This window comes from Volvox carteri, assembly GCF_000143455.1.
Source record: "Volvox carteri f. nagariensis unplaced genomic scaffold VOLCAscaffold_3, whole genome shotgun sequence".
Lineage (NCBI taxonomy): Eukaryota > Viridiplantae > Chlorophyta > Chlorophyceae > Chlamydomonadales > Volvocaceae > Volvox > Volvox carteri.
In genome coordinates, this window is record NW_003307546.1 from 1,816,026 (window position 1) to 1,829,787 (window position 13,762).

Here is a 13,762-nt window from a genome sequence, read left to right on the forward strand (position 1 = left end):
GACCATGACGCTGAAGGGCAGCAACACAGCGTGTACGGCTGGGCTGCAAGATAATTTTTATGCAAGCTCCTAAATAGGCGACGTTTCCAGGGTGATAGCCCAGCCCCCAAGTTTGCGCCGATACCCTACGAGCTCTCCCTGCAGCAGCAACAGTACTCAGCCGACCATCCGCCCGGCCTGCATGACATTCCATCACCGCCTCTAACAAGCTCCTCTGCCAGCACATCGGAGCAAGCTGGCAGGTCACCTGCATACAAACCAATCCCAGTACCTTCAAGCGCCTGGCGCGCTCCTCAACAAGGACTCTATCGACACGGACCTTGACGCCGAAACCCGTTCCGAAAGGCCCTAACCGACCCTCCTCTAATGCTGCGCAACGCTGAAGTTTGCTCAGCGTTGCGTCGCGTTGAGCAAATTCCGCGGCACTGTAGCTCCATTCCTTGTCCGCATCAGGCATCTGCGCATCCCCCCATACTTTTAGTCCCCTACCACCTGACTGCCGCATGTGTGACTTCCCGCAAAGATGGGCACCGCAGCCCCTGGGTCCAGGAACCTGCGCACCCAATCCGTCAAACTCTAGACTCGAGAACAGCAACAAGTTGCGCCGCAAGCTCAGTGGGGCCGCAACCCCACACCAGCATATGCCCTGCCGGGGTCCTGCCATTAGTCCTGAAGACCCGGGGCATCAGATCCTCCGCCGGAGCCGCCGCCGCCGCCACCGCTGCCTGCGTCAGTAGGACCCAGCGTGTCGTCCATGCCGCCACCGGGCCCTGCCGCCACGCCATCTTGCCCTCGCATGGCCGCCTCAATCTGCGGCACAGCACGGCGTGGGTCGATGGGTCGATCGGATTGGGGAGTACTAGGAATACACAGGCCGCAGACATAACCCAAGCACGGTGTGCGGATATGTGGATGAGCCGAGGATAGGGGCGGTGGGGTCGCCCAGGTAAGGTACGAGCAGCACACGTAGAACACGCACGTGGGCGCTGTTACATGCAGCGGTACTTTGATTTGGGGCTCCGGCAAACGTGGGTATGGACTCGTGGATTGGTGCGAACTAACTAATTATTACCCCCGTCCCCAATTCCGCAGCAACAGCTGCTGCAGCTGCCGCAATGGTGCACCACTCCGGTTGGCCAGGGTCCCACCTGTTTGAGCAGCCGGAAAAGCTTGGCCGCCTCCTTGATTCGGGAAAAGTTGATGCAGAAGGCCTGCACCTCGTGGAGCAGGTCGTGGATGTTGATCACCTTGTTGCGGATGAGCGACTGCAGGAAGACGCACACTAACCGCACCAGCCGGTTCTGCACGTACTTATCCTGCAACAGTAGCAACAGCAGCAGTAGCAACAGTGGCGACAGCAGCCACACCAACAGCATTACAGCAGCAGCAAAGAAAGCACAATGCGCGAGGGGACTTTTTCGGAAAGCAGATGAAGAGATAAAAATTCAAACGGCCCGCACGCGGGCTGTCAGGGACTGGGAAAAGTAACACACGGCCAGACCAGAACGCGAAGTCCATTGTGGTGGAATGGCTGTACGGCCAACGGTGCCAACACGTGACCGTAACTCCACTACAGCTGCCGCCGTGCTGGATGAATACGGTGGGAGATTGAGGGAGGGGACCACCGCCGCCGTCACGCAGCAGCAGTCACGCTACTCACGTTCCTGAGCATGACCAAAGCAAAGTTTTTTTCTTTCCATTCTGCTTTGCTGAAGTTTTCGTGGACTCCAAAGTGTCGTGCCGAGAAGCGCAAGGTGTCCACAGCTTGGCCTCGCAACCACGACACAGTCCTTATTCTAACCAAAAGCCCAAACCCTCACGACGAGCAACACTTAACGTGCCGTTGCTGCACTGCATGTCCCATTTTGGACGCCCTAAGGCATACCAGTGACGAACATGTTTTTTACACCAACGGCTCCCGACGTAGCTCCGTCCGGAATCCTCAATCCAGGAAGGCCTCAGCCAAGCTGCCCAAGCACCCCACCCTCCGTCCCCCAAGCACTGACCTGCGTGCTCTCGCATGACGTAATGCAGTTGGTGATGTATAGGTGTACGAATTCCGTTGGTACGGCGCCGCTGGCGGTCAGCCGGTTGACCACCTCGAGTGAATGCAGGCTCATTTCGGAACGCGCCAACACCGCAAGGAACTGACTCGCACGCTCCGGCCACCGCAACAGTCGCAGCAGAGCCTCCGTCGCCACAACCGGCGCGTTCTCCACCAGCGCCGGCAGGTGCCGCGGCGTCAGCCCCAGCCGCAAAGTGACCCGTGGGTCGGCGTCCAGCTCCGCAAGCAGCAGCTGCTGCTGCGCCGGCAACAGCGGCCCGCGCAACGCCGCTGTCAGCAGGTCCCGCGCCAGCGGGTGTGCGCCGCCGCCGCCGCCACCGTTGCCGCTTGCGGACCGACCACCAATGCCGATTGCGGCGGTCGCAGCGGCGGCGACGGCGGCCGTGCCGTCCGCGTCGCCCAGGTCCGAGTCCCAGAGCAACTCTCCATGTAAGTCAGGATTGAGCCATTTCAGCTCGGACGGCAGCGGGGTCAGTACGGCAGGCTGGGGGCGCTCCCAGGCAGGTTGGAGGCCAGAAACGCCAACGCTGCTTAAAAGCAGTTGTGAGAGGTGCGCCGCGGCGGCGTCCGTACCGTCGCCGGTGCCACTCGCCACCTCTGGCCGCTGGGCATAACTCTGTTGGGATGCCGCCGCTGCGGCGGCTGGAGTGGGAGCACTGAGCTGAGGACTGGTATCAGGCACTGCCCGATGAAGGACCCCCCCGGCGAGGCATCCTCCTGGAGAGGGTGTGGGGGTCTGGGCTGCTGTGGCGGCGGAAGGGGCCGCTGGCGGAGCCGCCGCTGGCGGAGAACCAGCGCGAGCTAGCCTGCAAGCCGACAATGAGATAGTCAGGTGGAAGACGCGAGCCACAGGCCTTGCTCGGGGACCCGTACTGCCCACGAATCAGGCTGCCCACGTGGGACCCTAGATGCTTCACGTGAGAAGAATTGCCGGGGTGGACATGATGCTACAAAAGATAGCACAACGAGCAACCATCTCCCCTGGCTTCCCAACCAGAGGCCCCCGCTCCATCCCTTCACTGTGCCTGCCACGACCTGCTTCCCGCATCCAGGTCCCGTGCCTCTGCCGTGTCCTCGCGACGCTCTTTTTTCCCCTCCGCGCTTGTCTCCTTGACTTCTCCCCCACCAATTAATTCGCCATCCGGGCCTAGACTATTCCCCTCTCCCGTTCCTCTTCACCTTCCTGGCCCTACCTGGCTAGGGCCCGCTTCTGGATAGCTGCGATGTCCGCAGTCTCTAATAGCCGGCAGTCGCAGGAGAAGGCGTAGGAGCGAGGGGACAGCTCCGCAACCTGCACACCGGGAACGGGGGGAAAAGGAAGGGGAAACGGGAAAAGCAGCCTCAGAAGTTCGTTTTAATTCAGTTAACTCCCTGGAAAACCTCCCCAGTCTGGTAAGTAACATCCGCTCTGTCGAGTTCTTGACGGTCCTACATTGACGACTATCTCGGCTTCAACAAACAATAAAGCGTTCATTCAGATCTTCCATGGATGTCTTGCTAAAGTCTGTGCACAACCTCTTCCAGCCACCCCACCGTTCGTGAGAAACGGGAGTAAGTTTGCAGTTGATCGTGGATACACACGGCTGGAGTCCCCTGCCTACAACACCACGCGATGGTTTAGCGGAAGGTAGACAGTGCGTGGCGACCCTCGTCCTAAGTGCCCATGTTCTCATCTTCTTCCTAAAAAAATAAAAGAAGGAGCGGCTGCAGGGGTCCCCAGAGGGGCTGGATGTGGCGGAATTCGGAAGAGAGTGGCGCTGGGCCGCCGCGCCATCGCGACAACTCCACACACAGCCAGCGCCGCCGCCGCTGCAGCAGCCGCCGCGACCGTCGCTGCCGCTATTGCTTTAACCCATCGGAATCCCTTAAACGCAAGCACTGCCGCCGCTAGCGGCTGTCGCTGCTGCTAGAGCTGCGTTTCCCCCGTGACAGCTTTCCGTACATGGTCTGACACCTCATGGCCTCTTGCTCCTGCCGCGTTGCAGGCTCAGGCTCCCAGCTCGTCCTTACGCCCAGGACCTGCTTCTATCCCCTGCATCCGCGGGACGCTTGCCTGCATTCCCGCTTATCCACAAGCAGTTGTTGTCCAGCCATCCTGCCGGCAAAGCCACCCTTGATCTGGCGTGTTGCGGCCAGTTGGCCAGGCCCCGTCCCTGTTCGACTGACCCTTAGATTGGCCCCCCAGGCCCCCCACCCCGACGGCACCGCATACGGCGTGCCTACCTCATGTGGCAGCGGTCCCTGCAGCAGCTGGAACAGGAAGGTCCGCTCGACGGGAGGCGCTGCGGTGTTGCCGACGGCCTGCAGACCGTGCGCCCGGCGGTGGCAGTGGCGACGGCGGAAGCGAAGGATTAGGGGCATGGGTGACAAGGGACAGATCAGCCAGAGCATGGCGAAAGCAGTCGTAGCTCTTGGTCGCGCAAGAGCTGACGGACGGTGCAGGTGCCCCTGATAGCTGCGCACAGGGAAGGGTTAAGCACGGCTCCCCTGCAGAGCCTTTCGCGGTGGCTGGAACCCCAACTTTAGCATGGGGGCCCTGTCCCTTCTCTCATCTCTCCCTCACCGACTGACAACGCGCTATCGACATTCGTCTATGACATAGCCCCACTCGTCCATACGTTGTTTCCCCCTTATATCTGTAACTACGGATCTAAATCGACAATTCCTCAGCATTCCATGTTCCTCAGTTCAAGCTTCCGTGCCGCCGGGCCCCCTGGCAAAGAGATGGCGCGAGGTGCTAGGTCGTGTGCAGCGCAGCACAGCCAGGCAAGTTACGTACGAAGGGGAAAACGGTGGATTGCAGGGATCACTCGCACCGACCTGTGCAAGGAAGGACAGGAAGGGCGATGTTCCGTGAACGCCCACGTCGCAGAGGGATAGAAGAAACCAAGCCGCAAGGCGCTGGGGCAATCGCAGGATGGTTGGGTCCTGCGGGGGAGATAGCCAGCGCCGCGCACAGGGCCAAACGGCGGCCCGAGCAGGTGCGGTCTGTCAGAGGATTTGAGTGCGGTCTAATGCTTGTGAAAGGTGAAACCATATGTGTGTTTTAGGTGGAGCACTGGGGCGGCGCGGCGGAGTTGCTTGCTTGCCTCGAGCAGGAGCACGGCAGCGCAGCACGCGCGGAAGCGGTCCGGGAAGGCTGTCTGGAACTCCCCCTGAAGAGTCCGCAAGCTCTTACACTCGCTCGACAGCAAAAGAGATAACAAATTCTGCGTCTCCTGCTGAGTCAGCAGCTGCATGTTTTCTGAGCGCCGACCTCCCCCGCCTCCATGCTACTCGGCCAGCGTCGGAAGGCAGCTTGCGGCGTCGGGTTTGTGGGTCGTCAAGGCAGATACTGTAAATATTTTGTTACTGCGTTAAATTGAATTTCTTAATGCTGCCTGTGCCTTTTAAGCAGGTCTACCCTCTTCAAGGGACGGTACCCAAACTCTATCTGTAACTTAAATGACGCGCAGTAGACCAGTCGCTGTAAATTGAGAACTCAAAGCACGGAGGTCTGCATTGCAATCAATGTCATGCTGGGGAGGATTTCTCCCTGCCGAGGTGCCGTACACGGCAAAGAGACTTCCCGCACAAGATTTGTACTTTTCTTTCTCTGAACCCTTTGCAAGTCAGCTGGACACGGTTGTACCTTGCCGGCTAGTAAGCCGCGCATCCCAGGTAGCCGCCAATTACTCACTAATTCTTCACGGGAGGGGCTTACTACTTACGTGCTAGGGCGAAATGAAGCTCCAGATGTCTCAGCCTCAGGCCTTGCGCGCTCGGCCGCGTGCTGGTGCGCTTCGGGCGCTCCCTCGTCGCCATACGGTGTCGGTATCTGCTGTTGCCAGCGAGCCGCGGCTGGTCGTGCCTTCGTCGCTCCAAGGGGGCAGCTCATGGTCTCCTAACTCTTGGCGCAGCAAGCCAGCTCTACAGCAGCCAGAGTATCAAGACCAGGCTGAGGTCGTCAAGGCGTGTGAGGTGGGTCGGAGCAACACTCACGGCAGCGCCTAGGTGCAAATCGCGGAGCTGAAATAGGGAATGTTTCACGTTACTGACCTAAGCTTGAGATTTCGGAGATACGTAACTATTGCTGAAGTGGGGTCCACATCCTGATTGACTCCTCCACTCCCTTGTCTCCGACAGGAAATTGCACGGATGCCTCCCCTGATCTTCGCTGGAGAGTGCCGCACTCTACAGGAGCGCCTTGCAAAAGCAGCAACCGGCGAGGCCTTCGTGCTGTTCGGTGGTGATTGCGCGGAGGCTTTCAGCCAATTCTCTGCCAACCGCATCCGCGACCTGTACCGCCTGCTGCTCCAGATGAGCACCGTGCTGGCCTTTGGTGGCGGTGTGCCCATCGTCAAGCTGGGTCGCATCGCCGGGCAGTTCGCCAAGCCGCGGTCCGCGCCCACGGAGACTATAAACGGGGTCACCCTGCCCGCCTACCGTGGAGATATTATTAACGGCCCCGAGTTCACCCCAGAGGCCCGCCGCTGCGACCCCTGGCGCCTGGTTCGAGCCTACAACCAGTCCGCGGCCACCCTCAACCTGCTGCGCGGCTTCAGCTACGGCGGCTACGCCGGCCTGTCGCGCGTCTCCCAATGGAACCTAGATTTCATGAAAAACACCGCCGAGGGCCACGCCTACATGGACATTGCCAAGCGCGTGGACGAGGCCATCCAGTTCATGATCGCCTGCGGCATGGATACCAACATGCCCTTCATGCGGGAGACGGAGTTCTACACCTGCCACGAGTGCCTGCTGTTGGACTACGAGGAGGCGCTCACGCGCATGGACTCCACCACTGACCGCTGGTACGGCTGCTCGTCCCACTTCCTCTGGTGTGGTGAGCGCACGCGCCAGCTGGACCACGCACATGTGGAGTTCATGCGCGGTGTTAACAACCCGATTGGCGTCAAAGTGTCCGACAAGATGGACCCCAACGACATTGTGACCCTCATTGCCATGCTTAACCCCTCAAACAAGCCCGGCCGCCTGTCGATTATTGTGCGTATGGGCGCACGGAAGCTGCGGGAGAAGATGCCCGCGCTGATTGAAGCGGTGCAGCGCTCGGGCCAGGTTGTGACCTGGGTCTGCGACCCGATGCACGGCAATACGGAGACGGTGTCGGGCTACAAGACGCGCCGCTACGAGAACATACGGTCGGAGATTGAGGCCTTCTTCGATGTGCACGAGCAAATGGGCACCGTTCCTGGTGGTGTGCATTTGGAGATGACGGGCGACAACGTGACGGAGTGCATCGGCGGCGGCGCCTCAATTAGCGAGGACGACCTCAACTCGCGCTACCACACGCACTGTGATCCACGTCTGAACGCAGAGCAGTCGCTGGAGATTGCCTTCTACGTGGCGCAGCGCCTGCGACAACGTAAGAACACTGAGGGGGCCATCGGTTAGAGGGTTGGTAAGGGGGAGAGGGAACCCCTACCGATAGCTTCGCTCCACACTCTAGTGCATGGCGTGGGTTGAGACGTGCGGTGTGACCCTGATGAGCCCTGGGTCGAACAGACGGTTGCTCACGTTTTATGAGATCATGGTAGTACCGGCTAGCCGTAGGGCACATAGACACATAAGAAGATATCAATGCTGGATAGGATAGGAATGGCATCTGTTCTCCGCACCGGTGACCCACGAAGGAAGTTCGGCTTGTTCCATCATGCTTCACCTTTTCAACGACCGTTACGCACGTTTTATCAGACGGCTTATTCTTGTTCTCTCTTGCAGGACGGGAAAACCTTGCTGCCAAGACACCGGCAGCTGCTGCGGCCAGCTCGTAAGCGGCGCTTTGTAGGTTGGGAACAGGCAGCGGCAGCGGAGTGCAAGTAGCAGCGGCGGCGGCGAGCTGGACGTTCACCGAGTCACCGATGCCGTCGCTCTGTGCGCCCCTTTCATGGACCGTGATGGATCGTTGTAATATTGCGCACGTGAGCCGCACCTTGGCGTGTCGCCGAGCTTCCGCTCGTGTTTCAATCCCCGGCTTTATTGCCCCTGGGTACAGCAAATACAGGTGTCGACTATCTTCGAGATGCCGGTGCACAGTACTGACCCCACAGGGCCCCGGCATCTGACGATCTGCACGACAGTGTTCAGGTGTTAGATGAGCGGGTGGACCTTTGTGACAGGGGCTGCGGCCGTGTAGTATTGCATTGAACATTACCCATAGCCCCGTCGCATCAGCAGGATGGGGAACGACTGCGCGCGTCGTGAACATGATCTGTCGTCACCTGTCTCGTAAACATTTGATGGAAGGGAAGGATAAAGCACGGGGAGTCGGAGTACGGGGAAGCTGGCGTTAGTCGATGATGTGGTACGGTTGCGCAGACGTGCTAGGGGGACTGTGGCAGCTCTACCACGACACATCTGCCTCGCTGTCTGATTGGGGGGGCGGGTTTGACTTGAGTGTCGTCGGTGTTGTGTTTGGCAGGTTGTGATGAGGTTTGTTTGGTATCTTGTTTAGCCTGCACGACCTCCTTGCGTGTGCGGCTGCTGTACTGGCCGTGCTTGCGGAATCGGGTGGTGGGATGTGCGGTTCGGAGGCTGGGTTCCGAGGCGCCGGTGTGATGTTGTTGGCGGTGCTGCGGTGGTGCATTCTATGTAGGTGACGCTTTGAGCGTTCAGCGAGGTTTGGGCAGCCTCTGGACACCGGTTACCTTTCGCCTGTCAGGCGCGCAAGCCCAAGGTGGACAGGTTTGGGGGTGCGGCGTTGGGGGTGCCGTGGACTGTTGCCGGCAGAGCGACTTGCAGGGACTTGTTTAGGGACTCTTTAAAGGTCCTTGGATATCTATTAGAAGAGACTATCACCTGGAATAAAAGGCAATGCGGCATGCGTCAGAATGAGTTGCTGCCGCTAATAAAGGTGGGCGATGACATTATGGGAGTGATGACAGTGCAAGGGAGATATTCCGAGGTAGCAGATAGGGGCGAGTTCGCGTTTAAATATTGGCACCATGGTGCCTCTGCCGAGCCTTCAGGACCCCAGGGGATAGAAGGTGCATGCGGGGACGGTTGAGACCAAGGTCTTGCCCTCCCTCCTGGTTCTGCTCATGCCAACACTAAGCGTGGTTAGAACCGATAGCGGCCCCGCTGCCCGTTGCAGTGCACGCGCGGAGTGTTCTGGTAGCCTTGCCTCCCTGACACGGCGGCTCGGAAAATGCACCCTTATCTGCATCTCAGACAGAATGCCCCATATCATCTTTGTCAGTGAAATCCGTCGTCAAAGCAATTCTTGGCTCTTTTTAATTCTAGTTTTCTCCAGCGGAAAGTCTTGCACAGGTGTTTTCAACATGGGTGCCCTGGTCACCGTTGGTCCGCAATTCTAACTGGAATTCTAGGATGGTAAAAAAACAAGTTCGGTTGCACACAGGCACCAGGGTTGCATGCGCTATTACAAAGCAGGACAGAGTTCAGCAACGCCGTATTCAAGGAACGGCAGACTGCCCACGGCACAGTAATGGCGGTAAACCTCGCTATGCAATCAGTACAGAACTGGACGCATGGGCGAGCCAAAAGCGCAACACCGCAACCTTGGACCAAAAAGCCTACGTACCCGAAGTAGCACGGTATTGTCAGCGCTCAGCTATTAACTAATTCCGTACTAAGCCTGATCCCCCACGCCAAAAGTCGCCAATTAACAAACTATTGGAAAGCTATATGAGGCAACAGGAAGGTAAATTTCGCAACTCCATGGCCCAGCGCCTAATCTGCAAACCTCTACAAACCCTTCACCTGTCACCCTTGTCCGAAACAGAAATCTTTACGCGGCGTGTCTTGGGGCCCCCCATTGCCCTGCGCGGTATAGTGATCGTCAGCACGCCCCGCTCCAGCGCTGCTGCCACTCCGCCCACGTCTGCATCATCAGGCAGTACGAAGGAGCGGCTGAAGCGGTAGCTGGCCACCCGCGAACATGGGCCGCCGTTTCCACGGGTGGACTTACGGGCCGGGGGCTGGGGCCCCGGAGCAGCCGCTGTAGCAGTGGATAGTTGGACACATCAGCCTCGTTAGCACTAGCGGTAGTATGGACCGCCGAGTCCGGACTCACCACCTTCTCTGAGGCGGCCTGCTTGTCGTCGTGGCTGCTGTGCCCTGCCTCCGCCTCCGCCACCGTAGCTGCTGCTGCCTCCCCAGCAGCACTCCTGATGCGCGTCATCTGGCGGCTGCCAGCGATGGTGAGAATTCGGTCGGGGCTGACATCCACGCGGATGTCCTCCGGGCCCATGCCTGTTGCGGGGGAGGTGGCACGGTGGAACGAGAAGGTGGAGGGCTAGGCAGAGAGACCAAAAGGACTCAGCAATAAGGCAGACCGCTGCCATGTCATGAGTGGAGCCTACCTATAAGTATTCATGATGACACATTGGGTTATCGGGTTTTTTTCTTGGCTAGCGATCTTGGGAGCTAGGGAGGGAAGGAAGGCAAGCGGTTGCATACTATAGCGTACTTGCATCCACATCTAGGCATTTGCATCTGGGCATCCGCATCAGGCAGCCACACCTAAGTGCAAGAAATTGCATGATTCTTTGACACATTGCTGCCAGGCTGATGTCATCACCCACAGGCATGCGCCTGCGGATCAAACCCTTAGGCAAATACGACCTACCATACGGGTAAACCTGGTGAGTGAGTATTAACGTTGCTTGCACGTTACAGTATGCGCCCTTCCGTTACTATATGTTAACAGCCTTTTTGATGCTAGCTTTGTATTGATTTCTCCATCAGCTCTACATTGAACATTGCCGCCGTCAACCCTTTGCGCAATCCGCGCTTGCCAAGACGGCTTAACACGGCAACTGGCTTATAATGCCGCGTTTCAGCCAATCATGGCTGACCCTGGCAGTTATGTTGACGGTTTCGGACTCTATTCCCTTTCCTGACATCCTAAGTTGCCGTTCCGGCTTCCAGGCATGGTTTGCCATCATCGGTTAACGGTGCTGTACGGCAATAAAGTAAAACTTGTCAGATGGATAGTGCTTTTGTGAGCAGCGGTTATTGATCGCACTGCATGTGCGATTAATACATTCCGCTTTCCATAGGTTTTCTTTTAGCGACTGAGAGGTATGCTGTGTTTCTTTTAAACTTGGCCGAGTTCTTCAAATGGGCGGGAACGTTCCTCGTGGATCGCTATTTCCAGGAGAATGATGAAACCTGAGCTTAATTCTTGTCTGCCAAAGATTTATCATCCTAGGAATGTCGCTGGCCCATCTATTGTATCTTTGCAACCTCTTTGGCTCCGACGAACACTCAGACTGCACCGTCTGTTTCAGCATTGAGCTCGATGGAACCCCTGCTGCTAAACGGCCTCGTACTCGGAAGAGCACCGCACAGAACCTGGTCGACGCCGGGCGCAAGCGAATTGAAGGTGTGTTCGCAAGCTGCTTCCACCGCGCCTTATACTTGGCCCATTATGTGGGCTCCAACCTCTTTCTTCTTTCATTAGGAAACCTTTACCGTTTCATTCCTTCACCCTGGCTTACCTCGCCACTCTCTCTGGTGCTCACCCACTCCGGTTACGTCAGTCATCCAAAGCTCCTGAAGCCTCTCCTCACCTCCCCTTGATTCGTTAGCTAGCCCGCTCATCCTCTCCTGCTGCTGTCCCCTCCCCCTCCCCCCGGCTCTCACCGCACCCCCTCGCGCTCTTCCACCCTCACAGACCTCCCGGCGCATCTCCTCGTGCTGTGCGGTGGCTCAGAATACTTTTCCGCGCTCTATCGTACATGGCGTCAGGAGCAACCCCACCCCTGCCCTCCTCACCACAAGCCCCTTACCACTGCAGAAACTGCCTCCAGTCGGGGGCCGTTAGAGCTGCCTGTCGCCATCAGTAGCGTCAGCGAGCTCCCCCATGTCCGCGCCGCGATCCGCTTCATCTACACGGGCAAACTCCCCCACGGCGCCGTTGCGACGGACCTCCTCCAAATCCGCCTTCAGGCGACGCGCCTCAAGATCACCGGCTGTGTGGAAAATATCGACGCAGCCATTGCTGTCCGTGTCACCTCGGCAGCTGGCGTCATGGAGCTCTACAACTGCCGGCACCTGCTGCCCCGCGCTGAGGAGGCCCCGCAGTCCATTGCCGAAATCCTGATGGCCTGCCGGAAACAGCTGAACTGCAATTGCAGCGAGTACCTCTCAACTTTGCAATCCACGGCGCTTGGGGAGCTGTTGGTCTGGCTGTTCCCGGATGCCCCGTCCGTCCTGAGCAATCCTGACGTTCGGAAGCAGATGGAGGCGCTGCCGGGGCAGGCAATGGAGGCCCTCCTCCGTGCCGATACCTTCGCCACAGACGACGAGGCTACCGTGTTGCTGATGCTGGCGTACTGGCTGGCTGCCAATACGGACCCTAAGATGACCAATGAGACACGGTTGCGACTGTGTCGGTTGGTGCGTCTCAGTCATCTGAACACGGCCTACCTCCATGGCTTGCTGCCCAAGATCCCATGGCTCCCAATCTCCCGGCAAGAGCATATGTTTTTGTGCCAGTATGTTGCAGAGACGGATAGCTGCCGCCGGATGTCGCTGCTGGCGGCGGCGGCGGGTAAGCACGACTGCAAGTGCCCGTGGTATGCGGCACCCCCGCGGCCGCAGGCGCGCGCCGACGTAGGCCATCCCTACGAGTGGACGATCAAGGAGGAGGACCTCGCGGCCTATGTGGATATGGCTACGATCAAGATTCCGGGCGGCCTATCCGGGTCTTTTGCCAATGGCGCGTCGCGGCTTGTGGCGCAGGGCTTTGAGTGGTATCCAGGCGCTCTGTGGTTTAACTCGAACGGCGTGCCTGAGGTCGCACTGAGCTGCGCTGTACCGGCCCCATTCGCCGTCCTCACGACCGCAAATGATGTGGTTGGAGTGGCTAGTGTCCACGCACAGGTGGCGGTTTTCCGTTGGAAGAAAGTTGCTCAGAAACAGAATAACTGCAACCGTCTGTATACAAGAGGCAGCGCCGCGGTACCCACGGCAGCGGCAGCGCCGCCACGGCGAGAGGTGGCTAGCAGCAAGATGTACGGCAGTGCTGACGTGGTGAGCATTACAAGTGGGCAGGCCGGGGGTTCCAGCTGGCGTTTGACTGTGTTTGGCAAGGGAGTCGAAAAGGCACCGGGGGCGTCGGCACGATTAATGCAGGAGCTGGCGCCGTACTTTTACGACCGCAAGCTAAGTGGTTCTGTCACATTCTTGGCGCGTTGTTGACAACGATTGTAAACAAGGACTGTCAGCTCCTCTTTCCTCTCCTGGAAACACTTTGGCGGTGTTGTTGTCCCCCCTTGTTAATGTGGGGACTGATCTGTAGAAAAGCTGCGGACATACGCGGTGGAGCCCCTCGGGGCCCCTCGGGGCGGTCTGTCCATTAGGTTCCGCAGAGGGGGGGAAGAGAGGAGAGAAGGGGCATGCTGTCGCTCACCTTTGGAACGGAATAATTCTATCATGACCACGCAACCCCGCGTACTTGTGACGCAATATGATGCGTTCCGGAGGGGACGAAAGGGTACACTCTTGCACCGGGCGCTGAGTTTGTGTCCGTGTGTATGTCTGTGTGGCGACATTGCTTCCTGTGATGGGGGTGCGAATTGTAGTTGTGTGGATGCAAGCAGCTGCCAGCCGGCCGCTTAGGGGGAGATTATTCGGGGCCGAGTGATACGAGGGGCTCCGCACTGGAGGGGGACTGATTCTCAGCAAGAGAAGAGTGAGAGGCGGTCCCACGGGGGTGGAAGTGGGGGA

At 58.5% G+C, this 13,762-nt stretch overlaps 4 protein-coding genes across 4 annotated transcripts; 2 read left to right on the forward strand and 2 right to left on the reverse strand.

Moving 5' to 3' along the window:
* Positions 1-1,061: 1,061 nt before the first annotated feature.
* Positions 1,062-2,360, reverse strand: VOLCADRAFT_56095 (uncharacterized protein; the record flags this gene model as incomplete). The annotated part of the gene is made up of 2 exons (XM_002946564.1): positions 1,062-1,316; positions 2,007-2,360. Coding segments are annotated over 2 exons (609 nt in total), but the record flags the coding sequence as incomplete, so codon positions are not given.
* A 3,316-nt stretch (positions 2,361-5,676) lies between these two features.
* VOLCADRAFT_109577 (uncharacterized protein) lies at positions 5,677-9,315 on the forward strand. The gene is made up of 3 exons (XM_002946396.1): positions 5,677-6,025; positions 6,191-7,430; positions 7,787-9,315. Exons 1-3 carry the CDS (start codon positions 5,789-5,791, stop codon positions 7,837-7,839), a joined length of 1,530 nt encoding a protein of 509 aa, XP_002946442.1. The 5' UTR covers positions 5,677-5,788; the 3' UTR covers positions 7,840-9,315.
* A 468-nt stretch (positions 9,316-9,783) lies between these two features.
* On the reverse strand, positions 9,784-10,569 carry VOLCADRAFT_116013 (uncharacterized protein; the record flags this gene model as incomplete). Its single annotated transcript, XM_002946565.1, has 3 exons — positions 9,784-10,005; positions 10,101-10,279; positions 10,497-10,569. The coding sequence occupies 3 exons, from the start codon at positions 10,567-10,569 to the stop codon at positions 9,784-9,786; spliced, it is 474 nt and encodes a 157-aa protein (XP_002946611.1).
* Positions 10,570-11,242: 673 nt separating this feature from the next.
* On the forward strand, positions 11,243-13,234 carry VOLCADRAFT_86735 (uncharacterized protein; the record flags this gene model as incomplete). Its single annotated transcript, XM_002946397.1, has 2 exons — positions 11,243-11,414; positions 11,706-13,234. The coding sequence occupies 2 exons, from the start codon at positions 11,243-11,245 to the stop codon at positions 13,232-13,234; spliced, it is 1,701 nt and encodes a 566-aa protein (XP_002946443.1).
* Between the last annotated feature and the right edge of the window lie 528 nt (positions 13,235-13,762).

Excerpts from the sequence above, each read along its gene's own strand:
- VOLCADRAFT_109577 (XM_002946396.1), top strand. The coding sequence starts at position 5,789 with ATGAAGCTCCAGATGTCTCAGCCTCAGGCCTTGCGCGCTCGGCCGCGT. Across the intron at positions 6,026-6,190 it reads AGGTCGTCAAGGCGTGTGAG|GAAATTGCACGGATGCCTCC; the intron begins GTGGGTCGGAGC and ends TGTCTCCGACAG. Across the intron at positions 7,431-7,786 it reads GGCGCAGCGCCTGCGACAAC|GACGGGAAAACCTTGCTGCC; the intron begins GTAAGAACACTG and ends TCTCTCTTGCAG.